The following is a 17,107-nucleotide window of genomic DNA, read 5'->3' as shown; positions in this document are numbered from 1 at the left end:
AATGATAAGAAAGATACATCCCCATTTGCCCTAATACTTTCCCGTCCCCCAGACCCGCAGTGGCTGGGGAGCCCCTGGTTGCGGCAAGGATTTGGAGAGCCGTTCCCAGCAACTGGGAAGTCCTACGTAGTGCATCCACTTGTAGGTGAGGCCTCCAAAGTTGCTGCAAGAGGGTCCATCTTTTATAGGCTGAATCAGCAAGCTGAAAATAACTTGCAGGTTTTTTGTGATTTGTGCAGGTAACACCTGGTGGTTCTCCCCTCCGACTAACCGAGGCCAGAGCTTGGCCAGAGCCCAGGACACGGGTGGTGGAGTTTCTTGAGGTATCTTGTAGATGGCAGCATGGCCTTAGAAATGCTTTGCAAACAGAGATATATAGTCTATGCAAAATGTTATCCACTGTTTAGTCATCTATTTTAGCGTTAGACCAGCTGCATCTCCATGTATTTACTTCCAGCAGTCTAGTTAACTAACACAAAAGAGCACTGATCACAGGAAGTACAGGATTCATCTCTAAGTCAACTCTGACTTGGGCTTATTGTTGAGGCCCTAGCATTTCATCCTTATGAACCAGCTGCTCTGAGAGTACATGAAAGAGGACACATTTCTAAGGTAGGAAGTCTATTGCCCAAAATGAATGCCAAATCAAATACCTGAGACTAAGATGCTGAGGGACAACTGACACAAAATACAGTAAAATATGAGTATTATAGAGAAGAGAATAATTCTCTGATATTTCTTACTGGATTCAATGTAAGGAGCATATAGTGAATCACCAGGCAGCAGGTTGAGAACGTAATTGCAACCTGGGATTTGCTGCATTGAGATGTTCTGGAGGCCAGACAGTTCTAATAGATAAGCACCTTTTTCCCCTAGTGCCTTGAATGAACAACATTAAAATTTCAGAAATTCACCTTTTTGTGAAGAATGCCACCCATGGGAAACTTCTGTTGTGAGTCTCTACAAACACACTTTGTGGAAAGAGATTTGGGCAGCAGCTGTGCTGTAAAACAGAAACAGTGAAACACATCATAGGCTGAAGAACATGTTTTGCATCAGATACCTGTCACTAGTAAAGGTAGTTTCTTCCTTCCCTTCTCCAGCCCACACAGAATCTCTACTGCTCAATACCACTGCCACTTATTTTTGCAGTAACTATGTCTCTTTAAAGTATTATTTCCATTGTATTAGGAAAGCACTTTATCTGCCCTCCAGAAATTTACGGCAAGAATTCATCTTAGATTCATGGTGCACCACAGATATTCAGTGTGTGACAGACACGTCTGGCTGTCAGCCAGGGGAGCAGTGACAGGGAGCAAGCAGTGGATTAAAAGATTGAGCATGTTGGCCAAGTACAAGATGTGAAAGGTCATTCGGGTGCACACAGGAACATGTGTATGCTCACAGATGCAGAAGAAAGGTTTCTACAAGATGCACTACTAATCCTAACACCGTATTACCTCTGCAAAGAAGAACAGATTAAACATACACAAGGATTTTGCTGTAAGACCATTTTCTGAACCCGTCACTGAATGGTAGGGAAATTTCATACAATATCACAAAACTTGTCCTAAACCAGCATGAAGTAGAACTTACAATGGCTGGGAAACAAAAAAGTGAGGCTGGGAGAAGGCATGTGGCTCCACAAAATGTGCCATTTTTTCTCCAGACCCCCAAAAAAGGCCAGCAGAAAAAAGATGTCACTCATTACTGGGGAATATGTCACTCAGGAACCTAGTGGTGCCAAAAACTGAAGCTGGTACGTAGCATGCATTGGCTTATTGGAACTAAGAGCCAATGGGACTGAACCCATTGTCTTGTCACTTGTGAGTGTAGGGAGCACCACATGTGCCTTCCCTGTCATGCACCTACCACATACATGGTTTATGCACAAAAGCTTTCTAGTTTAAACTTAAGTAAATAAATTATGTATTTGAAAAGACAACAAATGCAACTCAACTTTTTACTTACATTAAGAAAGCGACCCACATTGCCTTCTTTTGTAGCATCCAGTACATAAATATTTTCTTCATTAGCATTCTTCAGAGGCATCCTATCACCATCAGCCTCCTCACAAAATGCATCTTGCTCTGACTGCCTGCTATTTTCCTCTTTGCAGTCAGCTTTCAGGGATATATTGTTGGATGGCCTCACAACAGATGTGTCATCCAGCACACCTGACTTGCCACAATCAACACTGTGCAGTGACAGACTCTTTCTTCCACGTTCTGCACTGTCCACACTAGCAGAGCCAGTCTGTCCAACTTCCACTGCATGTTCTTCCTTCTGCTGCTGGGTGGATTCTGTCAATGGGCACATACGTTATTTTTCAACACCAGTTTAAGGCCAAGCCATTCCCTTGTATGGCTCTGAACTCTTACCCACCCACCCATGGAGAACTTGGGTTCTCCAAAATGTAAGCAGCTTCCTTGCTATTTATAACACAACCTTCCTTTTCCATGCCTCTCATCAATCCTTCCACAAACAACTATTTCCTGCTGTGGTGCCTAAAGCACTTGCTCAAGTCTCCTGTGAGTGACCTAGCCTCTCATTCTTCTCAAATCCCACTTGAGATTGATTTCTTCCACATAGCATTTTCCCATCATTCTCCACCTTAACTCCCAAGAGAATAAAAAACTGCAATTAAGACAGAAACAACATGCATGTGCAAATAGCATCAGTTTCACATTGCTTCTCCAGCTTGAGGTCCCCCCACCCCTATGTGATATCCCATTCAATTTTTATTGGCTGGAACGTGTATCAGGTGTGACACAACAAGATCTCCAAGACTGACTTTCCCATAACTGCACTGTATTTGAGAAGCTGTGCCCCAAGATCAATTTTGCAGGCAAAAGACTGCCCTGTACCCATCAATGCACTGTGTTCTGCAAGGCAGCAATAATTTCTGTACTGCCAAGCTCACTGTTCTGCTCCGAGACTAGGCCTGCCCACACTCTGCGTTACAGCCTATACCTGATGAGGCACAACTGTACTAAGAATGCAGTATGTATAGCTCTGCAAACCTACTTTCTGTTCCTTTCTTTGTTCCACTGGTTAGTTTTGTTTTGCTTGACTGATGACTCTGAGAACTATTATCTTCATCTGAGCTGGCACTGTGCACCTGTGTATCAAATGAAAAGGCTGTGATGTATTGTTGCTGGATGCAACTCAGGGTCAACACGGGACATCAAGTGGCTTTTAGAACTCTAGGCTCAAAGTTCAAACCTACTGTGCTGCATGGCTGTGGCTGAGTTGAAAAAGTGAACATGTTTACTGCAATGCAACATTTATCTTAATTTCAAATTATCCTTCAAAATAACCTGGAAGAAGTTCCCCACTCAATAAACCATTTAAACAAGTGCTTCAGTCCCAACAACTTCACCAGAATTTAAATGTGTTTGTGTAAATTCCTGAACCAAAGCCCAGACATGCTCTTTTACAGGGTTTCAATTAAATGCACAGATGTGGCAGGATGTTTCCTCTCTCAGCAGAAAAAGGCAATTAGTAATGGGAGCTACAAATGGACAGCACGGCCAAATGTTAGCATGAAAAATCCCATGTTCATTTCTTACGGGCAATGAAACTGGCATAGTAAGTTTCCCCCTGTTTTCCTCCTTTGCAGGTATTTGTGGGAACACTTCACACTCAGGTCAGATCAAATTCTCCCAACTCTGCCACTGTAGGAGAAAACCACGTACAAATCCTGAGACTTTCTTCTCTCCCTGCTATGCCATTCTTTGGGGAGATAGCACAAAAATATTATCACTCTGACCCCCTAAGCCTGTAGTTAGTTACAACAAGGAGTGGAGGGGGAGAATAATTTCTTAAGACTCTCAAGGCTGGAGTGTAAATCAAGGGTGAAGAAGGGAAGGCTGTGAGAGTAGTTAGTGCTAGTCTGGAGGAACATGCTGAAAGAATGATAATGGAGAAGGGATGGGGTGTAGCTTCCAGCCTGGCAGCTTAGCTCACAGTGTGACACAATCTCATGAAGAAAGGTCATTAGAACCATCTAAACGTACAAGACGAAAAGGTCAGAATTAACATACATATTCAGCACAATTAAAAATTAATCTATTAAAGCCACTTATTAGTATTACCATTTTTTGCTGGTGATTATGAAAGACAAGTGTTCTAGCTCCAGGCTTTCTTGCGGTTGCAATACTGAAGTTCCTTGGATGAACCCTGCACAGAAAGGTCAAAAGGAAATTACAAAAGACAAACAGACCAATAAGTAACTCTCACAACATATATTTCTCTAGCAGTCTCTAGTTCTCATCTCTTCTCTGGAAGAGACTACAGCAGAGTCTGCAGTGCGGCCTTGCCCCAAGCTCTGGGATTATTCTGCCTTTAAGAACTGAGGGCCAAGGCTGGGTTCTCTACAGTATTTATAAAAAAACAGTTGTTTGTACTTTTTTGAGAGATCAGCTGCTTTTCCAGCATCCTTTCCCAGTTGTCCCGCTGAGAACCAAATTCTCTGTTGTTTTACTATTATTACATGAGATCATCTCAAAATACAGCACCCACAGACAGAGTTTTGCCTTTTTCCTGCTACCACTCTCAACAGTTTTGACAGTGCAACTTTCAAACAGGAAAGTAAAGATGTGGGGACAAGAGATAGAGGGGGGAACAGAGCTAGAGAGAGGCAATACATGGCAGATATAGGAAATACTCTCCCACAGAAGAACCTTAGTCCTTCACATCAGGACAGGGTTGAGGAAGGATGGGAAGCAGTATCTGGTGTACACATTTAAAACATCTAAGATCACATTAATTTGGGTTACATGCAGAGTGCAGTAGGAAACAGCAACTGCAAAACTAATATTAGTATCTGTACAATGCCTAGCAATAAGTAACAGCTCTTATTCAAGACAATTTTCACCATAAAACATTTATATGATACTTCTTTGGGCTACTGATAATGGCAAGAAATGCTACACTTTAACGCTTTCTTGAGATTTAAACCCCTATGTAAAATCAAAACGTGCAGAAGCCACAAGAAGATGTGACGTTATTATATGCTTACATTGTTTATCCTTCTAAAGGCAATCTTTTTGGGTGAATGACATGTCGAGCTTAGCACACTGGTGTCCTCTCAGTCGAGCTGGACTGTCATTTCTTAAGAGGCAGTATAACAAAATCTTTTTGTCTGTCCTATTTTTTTTTCTGACACAGCTCAAGTGTAGAACATTTTTATTCTCAGGAAATTAATGAGATGCAAGGTCGCAATGCAGTAAATGAAAATGTGCTTCCCTGCAATTTTTAGTAACAGCACTCAGTAGAAGCAAAACCTAGCAGATTGCTGGTAATTATGTAACTACAAAATTATTTTTTCCCTAGGTTTCCAAGATACTGAAATGCAAGTGAGAATATAGAAGCAGGTATTTTAAAAAGCTTCCATTTGCAATTTCATGGTGTTTCTCAAAGATCCACAATAATCTTCTACTATGAAAAGGGTAAGAAATTGCAATCATTTACGAGCAGTACAAAGAAAGCATTTACGAAGTAGTGTGGCAGGGCAAGGAGTATTAAAGTTTAAGGAAACAAGCTGCTGACTTCCTTCTGAAAAGACTACAGCAGGCTATTGCCACAGCCACATGGTCGTTTTGCAGTAATGCTACTTGAGGAATCCTGATAAGACATGAGATCCTGAGTTTACAGTGAAAACGTAATTCACTGAACAGTGAGGTGTTGCCAGACTCCTAGCAGGAAAGGTTATGTAACAAAAGTTTTCAAGACTGGGAGCAAAGGACAGGACAATTAATGGCTAATATGTTACCAAACCCTTCAGTGTCATTAAGTATCTTTGAATGATTTATCTCAAGTATCTTTTATTAATTCTTTCAGATGAGCATCATGATCAATGCCCTGAACAGATCAAGCACACCCACCAGATGAACTGGATTTCTAGAAAATGTCAAGTGGTACACATAGTAAGTAAAATGAATATAGAGGAAAAACTCTGTCCCACTAGAAGAAAAAATTGGGAATTAACAAAGAAGTTCAGAAGGAAAAAAAACAAAACACCCTCAACCAATGACATTCAGTTCTACACAAAGGTATACAACAGAATTCCTAGAATAGCAAAATACTAGTTTTGTTATGCTTAAGTTTAATAAACTTACTGAGTCGATTTATTTTCACTATTTGCAGTCTGAGACAAACATTGCTGATTCTCAAGAATGTCATTTCTGCCACTCTGCACTAGCTCAATCACTGAATCTGAACATTCAGTGTCAAGTTTTCTTTTTTTGGAAAAAAAGGCATGGCCTCTGTCATTCACAGGACTCTTCTCCTTCTGCTCTTGACCAGCAGTTTCCAATACTTCAGCTCTGCTCATTAATCTACCTGAAAGAAAAAGCAGAGCTTTAGATTTTGGTTTCGAATGTTTGTTTTCTAAAATGAGCCACATTCACTATCATAGGTCACACTTACATTCAAAAAAATACAAGAACATGGGAAAGCAAAATATGAATGCAGTCTGTGATTCCATGATGTTGATACAGGCTGACATGCAAACTGAATTAGGCATGCAGCCCTTGGTACAGCAAAGGGCAACTGAGTAGTGGCTCTGCTGCATTATATAGTAAATACAAGGCATCTTTGCCTGGCACCTGGTATTTTACACGGTGCTGTGACCTGCTACCCACACCAAGGCAGAGATACCCAGACCACGTTGTATTGTCTTTCACGTAACAGTGTAAGAACTCTGATTCCTTAAATGTAAATGGAGAATTTGAGAAAACACGAGTCATCCAGGGGGACCTGGACAAGCTTAAGCAGTGGGCCCATGGGGACCTCATGAGATTTAGTAAGACCAAGTGCAAGGTGCTGCACCTGGGACATGGCAAACCCCAGTATCAATACAGGCTGGGGGACAAATGGATGGAGAGCAGCCCAGCCGAGGAGGACTTAGGGGTGCTGGTGGATGGAAAGCTGGATATGACCTGGCAATATGCCCTCACAGCCCAGAAAGCCAATGGTATCCTGGGCTGCATCAAAAGCAGCACGGTCAGCAGGTCAAGGGAGTGGGTTCTGCCCCTCTGCCCTTGTGAGATCCCACCTGGAATACTGTGTCCAGGTCTGGGGTCCTCAGAACAGGAAGAACATTGACTTGTTGGAGTGAGTCCAGAGGAGAGCCACAAATACTGTCAGAGGGATGGAGCACTTCTACAAGGAAAGGCTGAGAGAATTGGGACTGTTCAGACCTAGGAAGAGAAGGCTCCAGGGTGATCTTATTGTGGCCTTTTGGTACATAAAGGGGACTTCAAGAGAGCTGGAGAGGGACTTTTTACAAAGGCATGGAGTGACAGGACAATGGGGAATGGCTTTAAACTGAAAGACAATAGGATTAGATTGCATATTAGGAAGAAATTCTTTACTGTGAGGGTGGTGATGCACTGGTATAGGTTGCCCAGAGAAGTTATGGATGCCACATGCCTGGAAATCTTCAAGGTCAGGTTGGGTGGGGCCCTGAGCAACCTGGTCTAGTGGAAGGTGTCCCTGCCCATGGGTGGGTGGTTACAACTAGATGATCTTTAAGGCTCCTTCCAACCTAAACCATTCTATGATTGTATGACTCATACTGAAGGAAAACTAGCCCTGGACAGGATGAACAGACCTATGAGGGAAAGAAATCAACAGTCTGAGACAGGTTTTACTCCAGAATGTTTTGACTGCTTGTCTGTCACCACCATATTGCAGAGCTCTCCAAGCTTCTGCCAGTTTGGTCATCTTACAAGTTAAGATTATATTGACTCACTTCTCTTCCAATCCCATATTTCCCCGTTCTCAAAAAAAAATCCAGGGCACAGGCCACAGGAGAGGGAGAACTATCCTGCACATCTTCCACAGGTCACCTTCCGTTACCTGAGTAAGTACAAACAAACGTCCCCTTGTCGATATCATCTAGGCAGCGGACGCCCCAGCCTTTCTTCTCTGTGTTGAACACCTGCAGCCTGACTTGAATGCCATGCTGTACAACTCTGTTCTGACACTTCAACTTGTCACACCTGCATAACACACTACACTCATAAATTCTGTCAAGAGGAAGGAAAACAAAACACGTTAGAAAAAGATGTGTTACCAAACCAAAGTTGCTATTATTAATTTCCCACCTCAGCATCAATAAGGCAGCAGACTGAAAAAGCAAAGATTCTGGCTAAAATTGAGTGTGAAGCAGTGCACTGAACCTCGTGGTTTTCCTGATAGCTGATTCATCAATTTTAAGAGTCTGTCAGCTAGATTTTGGTATAAGTAGACACGAAAAACAAATGCTGTACTTTTATTTTATAGGAGTAAATTACAAAGAAGCAGACAACCCTGTGAAGCACTTCATTCTATATTGGAACACATTTTAGCAAAGACAACTTGTATGCCCGACCTCATTGTAGCTGTCATGAGTTTCAGGATTTAACATTTCTAAGTATTACTTTAAGTATTTCTAAAAGAACTTACAATCGTGCTTCTTTTTTTTTTTTTCCCCATTTGTTTCCAGGTTCCCTGGTAGCTTTAAGCCTGCATGTCAACCATAAACTAACATCACACAGCAATAAAGCACTGAAAGCGGCTCGTTAAGCCCTTGGCTATTGCAGAAAGCTGCCTCTCCTGAACACTTGGAGTAACTGGCACCTTCCCCAGGCCACATATTAATCCACAGGAGCTGAATAAGAGAAAGGGCAAACATTTGCAGCATTGGATAGCTTTGGAGACTCTTGGAAGAGTCATACATAACCAAGTCTGGCAACAGCAGCTGGTTGATGTTTCTTTAGGACTCTGGTCACTCTTCACACTTTACTCAGACCTTGAACTAAGCTGTGGAAATTGTAGGATCTGCAGTACAAAAGTTGTTTCTTTTCCTCCTGTTACTCAAGTCACATTAAATATTTTTTATCATCCTGGTCTGTCAGTAAAATTTTAACAAAAAATAGGAGGTTTCAGTAATCCAAAAACTGCAGTTATTTTGATCCTGTAGCATTTACACTACGGGAGTAAAATAAGAGCATACAAATAAAACAGCAGTTAATGCTTTGGTCTTTCTTACCCACTAGGAACAGGTCCCTCCAGTCTTTTGTAATGGTATCCATGGGACCTTTTACTATCTGGAGATTGAGAAATTTTATTACAGCCTCTTGCAGTTAGCTGCAAGCATGCACATTTTGACCTAAAAATAAAAGAGTATAACATCTCAGAATGTATTTGGAACAGTATAAACCAATCATAAATCTAGGTAATTTAAAACATACTCGACTATACACACCCCCCCATATATGTACGTCTACATTCCCCCTCCCTGCTCCTTTTACAACATGAGGCTGTTGCAGGCACCCTACCTTTTCTCTTTGTCTCTGGGCTGGTTATGTGTACTTCACAATAATCATGTTCTCTCCACCCCAACCCCATTCTTCTGCCAAGCTCCTTAAACAGCACATACAAACAGCTGAAGCACAACAAATTTACTATGAACAGGACACTGAAATGCATCAAATGGATGAATATCACCTATCCTGGCACAGCAACCCCATTTGTTTCCTTCCTGCCACCTCATCTCCCAGGGAGTGAGAAATTTTACACTGCGGAGAACTCACACAACTGTGCTTGTCTTTGCATTGTATGACACAAAACCTCAAAAAAACCACAGCAACCATACAAATCCTGAATCCCAAAACTGCACATCAAAAGCATCCCAGGTCTTGTGAGGCTTCACAGAAGTGAATTGTGAATTCATCACTCAGCTGAAACCAAATGGCTTTAATTACTGAAGCAATTATGCTGCACACCAGCACGTGCAACTGCCCTAGCTATCAGTAACTCAAAATGGATCCAACACCATTAACACCTACAGACAGTGATTAGACAAACACTTTTCAAAAAAAGCAGACAAAATTATCACCAAACTTGCATAAGATACCTGTGGCAGGTTCCCCCAGAGTGTCTGTAGCCTAAAGTTACTGGGATTTAGAAAAATACCACAACGAGCAACACTATTTGAACTGCTCAGACCACAAAGGTATTCTGTGACCACAGGGTTTCAGAGTTTCAGTTTGAACAAGGGGAAAGATGGGATGTAGACACTGTGAATGGGGATGTTTCTTCCTCTGCCCTCAGTAACCTTCTAAGTTCCAAATGATCTGATCTCTCCATGCTGTCCCATCCCATCTCTAGGATATCATCCCGCAGTAGAAGCTGCAGTGGAAATTGCCATGGAGGATCCTTCCCTGCCTGCCAGGAAAGCAAGCCTTCCTCTGCTGGCACGAGACTTCTCTCCCTACTTCTTTTCCAAAGCCAAGAGATCTGCTTGTCAGCTCCACCTGGAGGAGAAGCATTGCCATTTTGGGAAGAAAGAGAAAGGACAGCAATCCACCTGTTGATTGCTTCCTTCCCTACAACAGAGGGTGGACTGGTAGGAACCCAAGTTCTGGAGAAAAGAAAGACACAGTGGTGTCAGTCAACACAAAGCATGGCACAAGACAAACACCACAGATATTCCAGCAGCGTTGGTCCTGTTTGGCACTGTTCACTAGTGCCTTCAAACACCATCACCCTGCTGTTGAGGCATCATGTGTCACTGGTCTGAGATGAGATTTTTCTACCTACCTATCAATGCAGCCATCTGTGCAGTTACAGGAGTCAACAAACAGGCTGGAGAAATTGTTGAGATAATATCCACGTGGCCACGATGACTTCCGATATTTGAAATAAGGTAACCTGGCGTGGTCAAGATTGTTACAGAAGGAGACAGGCACAGACTCGGCTCCGTTGCTAATATCAAAATCAAACACGAGCGGTTTGGGCGTTATGGTATTCCTGCCCAACAGTACGTAGGTGTTGAAGGAAAAGTGATCAACGAATAAGAAGTTGCACTCTGTTTCAAACAAATAATTTTGCACATCTTGAAAGCTTCTCAGGCTTCGGCCACAAGGAGCCTTGTAATTCACATCCAGAGACTTGGAGAGGCAACCTGCCTTCGCATGGCGTCTTTGAAAGTCAAACAGGATTGGGATCTTCAGAGGATTCTCCCCCTTGAAGGAGACTGCTGCTCTGTTGGCAAGACATGCACTAGAGCACTTGTGGTTCTGATACCGAAGGCTTAAATCTTGCATTTTGCTAGATGCCTCTTTAGTCTCTGAACACGTTATTTTCATCTCCTCTTTTTTGCTATTTGGACTAAAATAAAAAAGAAATAGAAAAAGAAAAAACAGAGTGTCATCTCAGACAACCAGTGAAACATTCTGGTTTTTAGTGGTTCAATATCTTCAGCACAGGAAAGAAACAAACAGCTGATTGCTGGAAGGCCCAGGATTTCACTGCAACACTGCTCACCTAGTGTCACTGTCTTAACATCATACAAAGACACATTCAGTGGCATTAAAAAAGAAAAAGGCAACAGTTTCTCAGAAAGAACTTAGATACCAAAACACAGAAAGGACATTGAAACAAATAATTGAAAAAGAACAATATCTTCACCCCCATTTTTCAAATCAGTACCCGAGGCTAAATACAGAGAGACCGTCATGAGCCTGACAATCTGCAGTGTATGGGAAAGCCTGAGAACTGATGCATAAGTTCAAGGCCTGATAATCCTGGCAATACTCATGGATCTTTATTCACAACCTACTGTCCTGTTTTATTCTGCAACATCTTCATATGGTAAATTAGACAAGTCTACTTGAAACCTCAGGTTTTCCACACAGATCAAGTTAAAAACATTTTTGCTTGGAAAACTAGTAGGATTCAAAAGCAGGTTACAAACATTGACTTTAGATTTATAAATTGAAATCTTTCTCAAATGCAGTAAAGAATATGTCAAGTAAGGAACTGAAATCAAGACACTGACCTGCCAGAACCTTTTACAGCATTTGCAGCATTGTCATCTGGATGAAGATGCAATTTGGGTTTGGTTTCCTGTACGTCATCTCCATCAGACTCATCACTTACTGAGAAAGTTGAATGCAAGCAAAACCTTGATCAATCTACATTTCTACTTATAACTGAATTTACTTTAGTTATCAAAAAGATAATTGCCAAAATGCATTAAAAACAATGTATTGCTATGAACCACAGCTAAAAAAGAGTATGTTAGCAAGTGCTTCACTGAAAAATCTTCCATGTAGCTTTCAAAGTGCCCACAAACAACATGCACATGAGATATATATATACACACATTTCCCTTCATTATGTAAGCTAGAAGGATGCCAAGGTATTGCAGCTAGTGGAGCCATGCACAGGATGACTCTGCTTGCACACAGCTCAGGCCCATCGGGGCTTACTAGTTCAAACTCTCTTCCCTTGGTACAAGCATTACACACACACGCACAAACCACAACAATACAAATCCAGTGAGAGTTCACAGTGCAGTACCTAAGGAAACTCATGACTACGTTTTTCTTGTTGAAATGGCCTTCTCAGATCTCTTTTATTGATTTCAAAGAAGGAAATTAAGCTTCTAATGAGTAAAACAAGGCAAACTAATTCCACATACTGAAAAAACACAATCAAGATGCACATACCATTTGTGAAGGTTAAGAGATCACCTAGATTAGCTTCATTCACCAGTGCCCAAGCCTGCCAGCATTCTGTGGAAAAAAAATCCAAACCAAAACAGATACTAAGTGTAATTTAAGTAATGATAATAGGGAAAACAATGGGTAACTCCTCCAGAGACATTTGTTTCCTTACTATGCCCATCTACAGCATTGCAAGACTGATACTACTGAAACCTTTTGCAGCACAGACCTTAACAGACACATCTAGGAACTGCTATAAAATTACAGCTCACAGCAGTAGTTGTGAATCAGCACTGAATATCCATTGGCTTTTGGAAAGTTGCTGGAATATTTACAAACACACAAACTGTGGCCTAGAATGGCAGTAATATAGAAAAAGACATTTAGTCTAAGTTTCTCTCTTTACTTTGCCATCAGACTAGTCATCTTCGGGCTAAGAGGATCTGGATCTTGGCAAACCAAACTAATGTTACTCCTACACTGGCGGAAACAGCCTTTAGACAGTAAGAATGCAGGAAGAGACCAGTTCTGTCTCAACCTCTTACTCCATCCAACAAATATTACAAGGTGCCAGAAAATTCCCAGAAAAACCTGCAGATATTTCATTATTTCTCAAGAATAAGTATTTCAGTTCCACATGCTTAAGAGCCATACATTGTTTGAAAAATTGTACAGGCAAAAAAGGAAAACGTCAAAATGCACCAGAAATGATTAGTCTTTTTCAAAAATGAAGAGATATTTTTTAAAAGTGCTTAAAACCACGAATTACTGAGTAATTTAAATTCAGAGGTATTGGAATTAGGGCAGATATCACACAGATCTCTGCAAAGCAGCCCACAGTTCCCCCGCAGTCCAGCTTAACCGTTACCAGGGTTTCAAACCTTGGTTTGTGGCAGTTCCATTCTTGATCTTTTCCTTTAGCAACAGCAGCACATTTTGCATCTGCTCAAATATGACATCCACTCTTCTACCTCCTAATTGTGTCCAAAACGTCTTCAAACCACCTGAAATGCAAATTTCCATTTATGAGTCTGTACAGCTCCCAAGAAGTCTAAAAGCACGTGCAGCTTCTAGCAGACTACTGAAAAGCTTCCACTCATTTTGCCTGGAGGCTCTTCTGACAAACCAGTCAGGACAGCAGGGCAGCTAAAACCTGCAGAAGACTATGCCTAAATCTAATCAAGAAAGTGAAACAGAAGTCAAGTGGTCAACTGGAGTGGCTTCCGATGGTCCATGATGCTCGTTCAAGCACATCACAGAGGGTGCTGTGGAAGCCTTTCTCCAAACACCAGCACATTAGTCCCACTATAAATTAATCACCACTGAAACTCATAGAAGTGACTCAGGAGAATACTTTCAACTGAATGATCTGAATATATTATTCAGCAAAAAGCATTTGGAAATTAATTTTTTATAGCTGCAACCTCCCTTAGCTACCCAGGCTGGCTATGCTGTCCCATGAACAGTTTTGGTATGTTTTTAAGGAAAAAAAACGTGCAAAATACTTTCAGATAAAAGCAGTTTGACAGATTTTGTTCACCAATTGACATCAGTTGAAATAATTAATACATCCCATACATTGTTCTTCCTTCCTCCACTAGAAATATTTGCAAAGAACATTGTGTTTAAAGAAATGTTTTTTAAGCTACTGGTTCAGAATCTCTTCTCTTCCAAATGTACCTTTGAGGTACTAAGCCCATCCATGAAAGCTCCTGTTAAAAGACTAGCAGTGCATCTTTGGTAAGGACTGTGAAAAGGAATGTGGTTCAGTGTGTCAACAAATGACGCCAGAAAAAAGAACAAGCTCTTTCTCATGGTTAATGTTCCTCTTCTTCCATGACCAAGCACAAAGGAATAAGCATCTGTTTTCCTGCTCCACTTCAAGAGGTGGAGTTTGTTGTCAGAACACTAGGCTTACGTTCCACTTTCAGACAGCAAATCTCAGTTGGCAAATGTGCTAGGGTGACACCTCCCAAGCAGTCAAGACACTGCATTCTCATAAGGCTAATAAAAGAGTATTTCCTTCACTTTTGACTTAATAGAGAATGACTTCTGTGGCCCAAGTCAAGGGATGCTATGGCAGTGCAGTGATTGGTTATGCTCAAACGCATCACGATAGCAGTGAAGAAAGTAACAACATTTTGTCACCACAACCCCAGCACCACCAGCTAAGAGCATAATATTCAACACCAACAAGCAATGTTGAAAGTAATTTATCTTACGAAACAACTAATTTGGCACTCACTTTCAACATAAATTAATCATCTTTTATATTCACAGAAATTGTAAAAAAAATGTGGAAAAGCCAAAGACCCTTCAGAAAAAAACTCGGAACAGTTTTTGGAAACAGACACCACTGGCCCAAGAGACAAGGCCTGCCCTGTGCCATTCCCATCCTTTTGCTGTGCATGACAGTATTACAGGTTCGAAATACTGAGAAGTACATTTAATATTTGTGTTTAAAATATACATTCAGAAATTCTAGTACAAAGTTTCTCCACTGCAGATGAAAACTGCTGCCCTCGTTCACTACCCGTTGTCAGTTATTTCAATACACTTCCTAAATCTGATGGCACTGGCAGACGGATTACTGCAGAGGATGGGTGACAGAACACAGTTTTTCACTTCTGGGTCATCAGCTATAATCATGCACAGGCCAAAAGGAAATAAAACATACACTAGGTGTAGCGCTCACTCACCTTGGAAATGCTTCCCCAACTCTCATGCCTGAGTGCCCCAAAACTCTTAGCAGCAAAACCTTTGTTTTGCACGGAGAGACAAAGATTGCACGCGACGTTCATAGTATCATTTTCATTTCAAAAAAGACAGGTGTCCACACCACTAATATCTCTGGTGTTGATGCTGCTGTTGTCAATCCCAGCCAGGAGGACAGGGAATGAACCACAGGATGCATCTACCTTGGCAGCGCCTGGAATCATCTCACCAGCTGATGGCTCAGGGTGTGGACTGGCATCTGGTGGCAATAGTTCTAAACCTGGCTGAGGGTGTTACCTCTGGAGAGATTTTCTTTTCCCTCTACAGAATTCTTGTGCCCACGTATCTTTTTTTTTCCAGCCCTGTGTAGGGGAATGATTCCAGAGCAAGAAACAAGCAGCGTACTTATTCCATCTACCAGAAAAGCAACTTGGGTGAGTGTTTCCTGTAGTGCTGCTGACTAGTATCTTACACATACACCATAAAACGCAAAGCTATTGTCTTCCAGTTACCACTTTCACATCAGAAGTGGTGCCAAATATACGCTACCTTCCCTCCATAAATCCAAATTATACAACCTTCAAAGCTCTTCTCCCTGGAACTGGTAAGGTTCTCCCCTTCAAAGAAGTCGCACAGCACTGCAAGAGGTGCAGAATGGACAAGTTAAGTAAGAGATCAGGTGAAACTAAAATGGTTGTTGCAGCTACTCAGCCTTTCAAAATTTATACACATAAATATTACAGTGGCTACCAGCAGGAGCACTGCGCTGGAAAGAGCTGTGGTGAAATAGTAATCTCCCTTGCAAAGTCATCCCACGCCTTGTCAAGTCCTAGTTGAAAAACATACGAATGAAATGAGTTGTGTGAGGAAATGCTTCTACGTAGGTCATTTCTTACTATCCCTCAAGCATGAAACTGTCACAAGACGACCCAGACTTTCCAGCACATTCAGCTGAGCCTACACAATCTCGACTGCCTCTTAGCTCACATTTCTCTTCAGGTTTTTATTTTTTTTAAATTGGTGCTCACAGTACAGCAGTGCTACAACTAAACTAATTTATTTGGGCAAAAGTGAAGGCTTTTTTAGGTTAAAAATACTGAATGTGTTTCTCAACAGATGCAAGATAAAGCAAGGTACGTCCACTGTACTGGCACTAAGAAGAAATAGGGCAGCATTACAGAATCATAGAATCACAGAACTTAAGGGGTTGCAATGGACCTTACAGATCATCTAGTCCCAACCCCCCTGCCATGGGCAGGGACACCTCCCACTAGACCAGGCTGCTCAAGGCCTTATCCAGCCTGGCTGTGAACACTGCCAGGGCTGGGGCAGCCACAACCTCCCCAGGCAACCTGTGCCAGTGTCTCACCACACTCACAGGAAAAAATTATTCCTAATATCTGAGCTAAATTTCTCATCTTTCAATTTGTACCCATTGCCCCTTGCCCTGTCACTGCCGTTCCTGATGAAGAATCCCGATCCAGCTTCCCTGTATCCCCTCCAGGTGTTGGAAGGCTGCCAGGAGGTCTCCATACAACCTTCTCCTCTCCAAGCTGAACAGCCCCAACTTTCCCATCCTTTAACCACACCGAATGTTCCAGATTTCTACCACTACTAACAACACAGAGAATGTAAAAAACACCTTATTCATATTGGCTGATTTGTCTTTTCTATGCAATAAAAAACCCCACAAACCAACCCCGGAACACTTCTATCCATAGCAGATTCGGCTGGACGCGGGAGAGGCCCCGCGCAGGCTGCCGACTCCTAGCAATGCTCCTCACAAGACCCGCCTGGTGACTCTCAGAACACAGCTATCTTCTTAAGGCTCACCTCTTTTCTCTCCCATGTCGCGGGACACCTGCTGGCAGCGCTGTCACCCCGCCGGG

General features: G+C 42.0%; 1 protein-coding gene across 1 annotated transcript in view; it reads right to left on the bottom strand.

Annotated features, from left to right (window-relative positions):
- SETDB2 (SET domain, bifurcated 2) overlaps positions 1 to 17,067 on the bottom strand; it is an 18,442-nt gene extending 1,375 nt beyond the window's left edge. Inside the window, exons 1-12 of the mRNA XM_009080453.1 lie at positions 17,052 to 17,067; positions 15,797 to 15,856; positions 13,385 to 13,507; positions 11,834 to 11,933; positions 10,594 to 11,154; positions 9,041 to 9,160; positions 7,867 to 8,036; positions 6,123 to 6,345; positions 4,098 to 4,182; positions 3,028 to 3,121; positions 1,972 to 2,303; positions 915 to 1,003 (exon numbers count right to left, since the gene is read on the bottom strand). Of these exons, the coding sequence (XP_009078701.1) occupies positions 915 to 1,003; positions 1,972 to 2,303; positions 3,028 to 3,121; positions 4,098 to 4,182; positions 6,123 to 6,345; positions 7,867 to 8,036; positions 9,041 to 9,160; positions 10,594 to 11,154; positions 11,834 to 11,933; positions 13,385 to 13,507; positions 15,797 to 15,856; positions 17,052 to 17,067 (1,973 nt within the window). The remainder of the gene's footprint in view (positions 1 to 914; positions 1,004 to 1,971; positions 2,304 to 3,027; positions 3,122 to 4,097; positions 4,183 to 6,122; positions 6,346 to 7,866; positions 8,037 to 9,040; positions 9,161 to 10,593; positions 11,155 to 11,833; positions 11,934 to 13,384; positions 13,508 to 15,796; positions 15,857 to 17,051) is intronic.
- Positions 17,068 to 17,107: the final 40 nt, after the last annotated feature.

Source organism: Acanthisitta chloris, unplaced genomic scaffold, assembly GCF_000695815.1.
Source record: "Acanthisitta chloris isolate BGI_N310 unplaced genomic scaffold, ASM69581v1 scaffold9440, whole genome shotgun sequence".
Lineage (NCBI taxonomy): Eukaryota > Metazoa > Chordata > Aves > Passeriformes > Acanthisittidae > Acanthisitta > Acanthisitta chloris.
The sequence above is the reverse complement of the archived record's forward strand: the minus strand, read 5'-3'. Positions and strand labels throughout refer to the sequence as shown.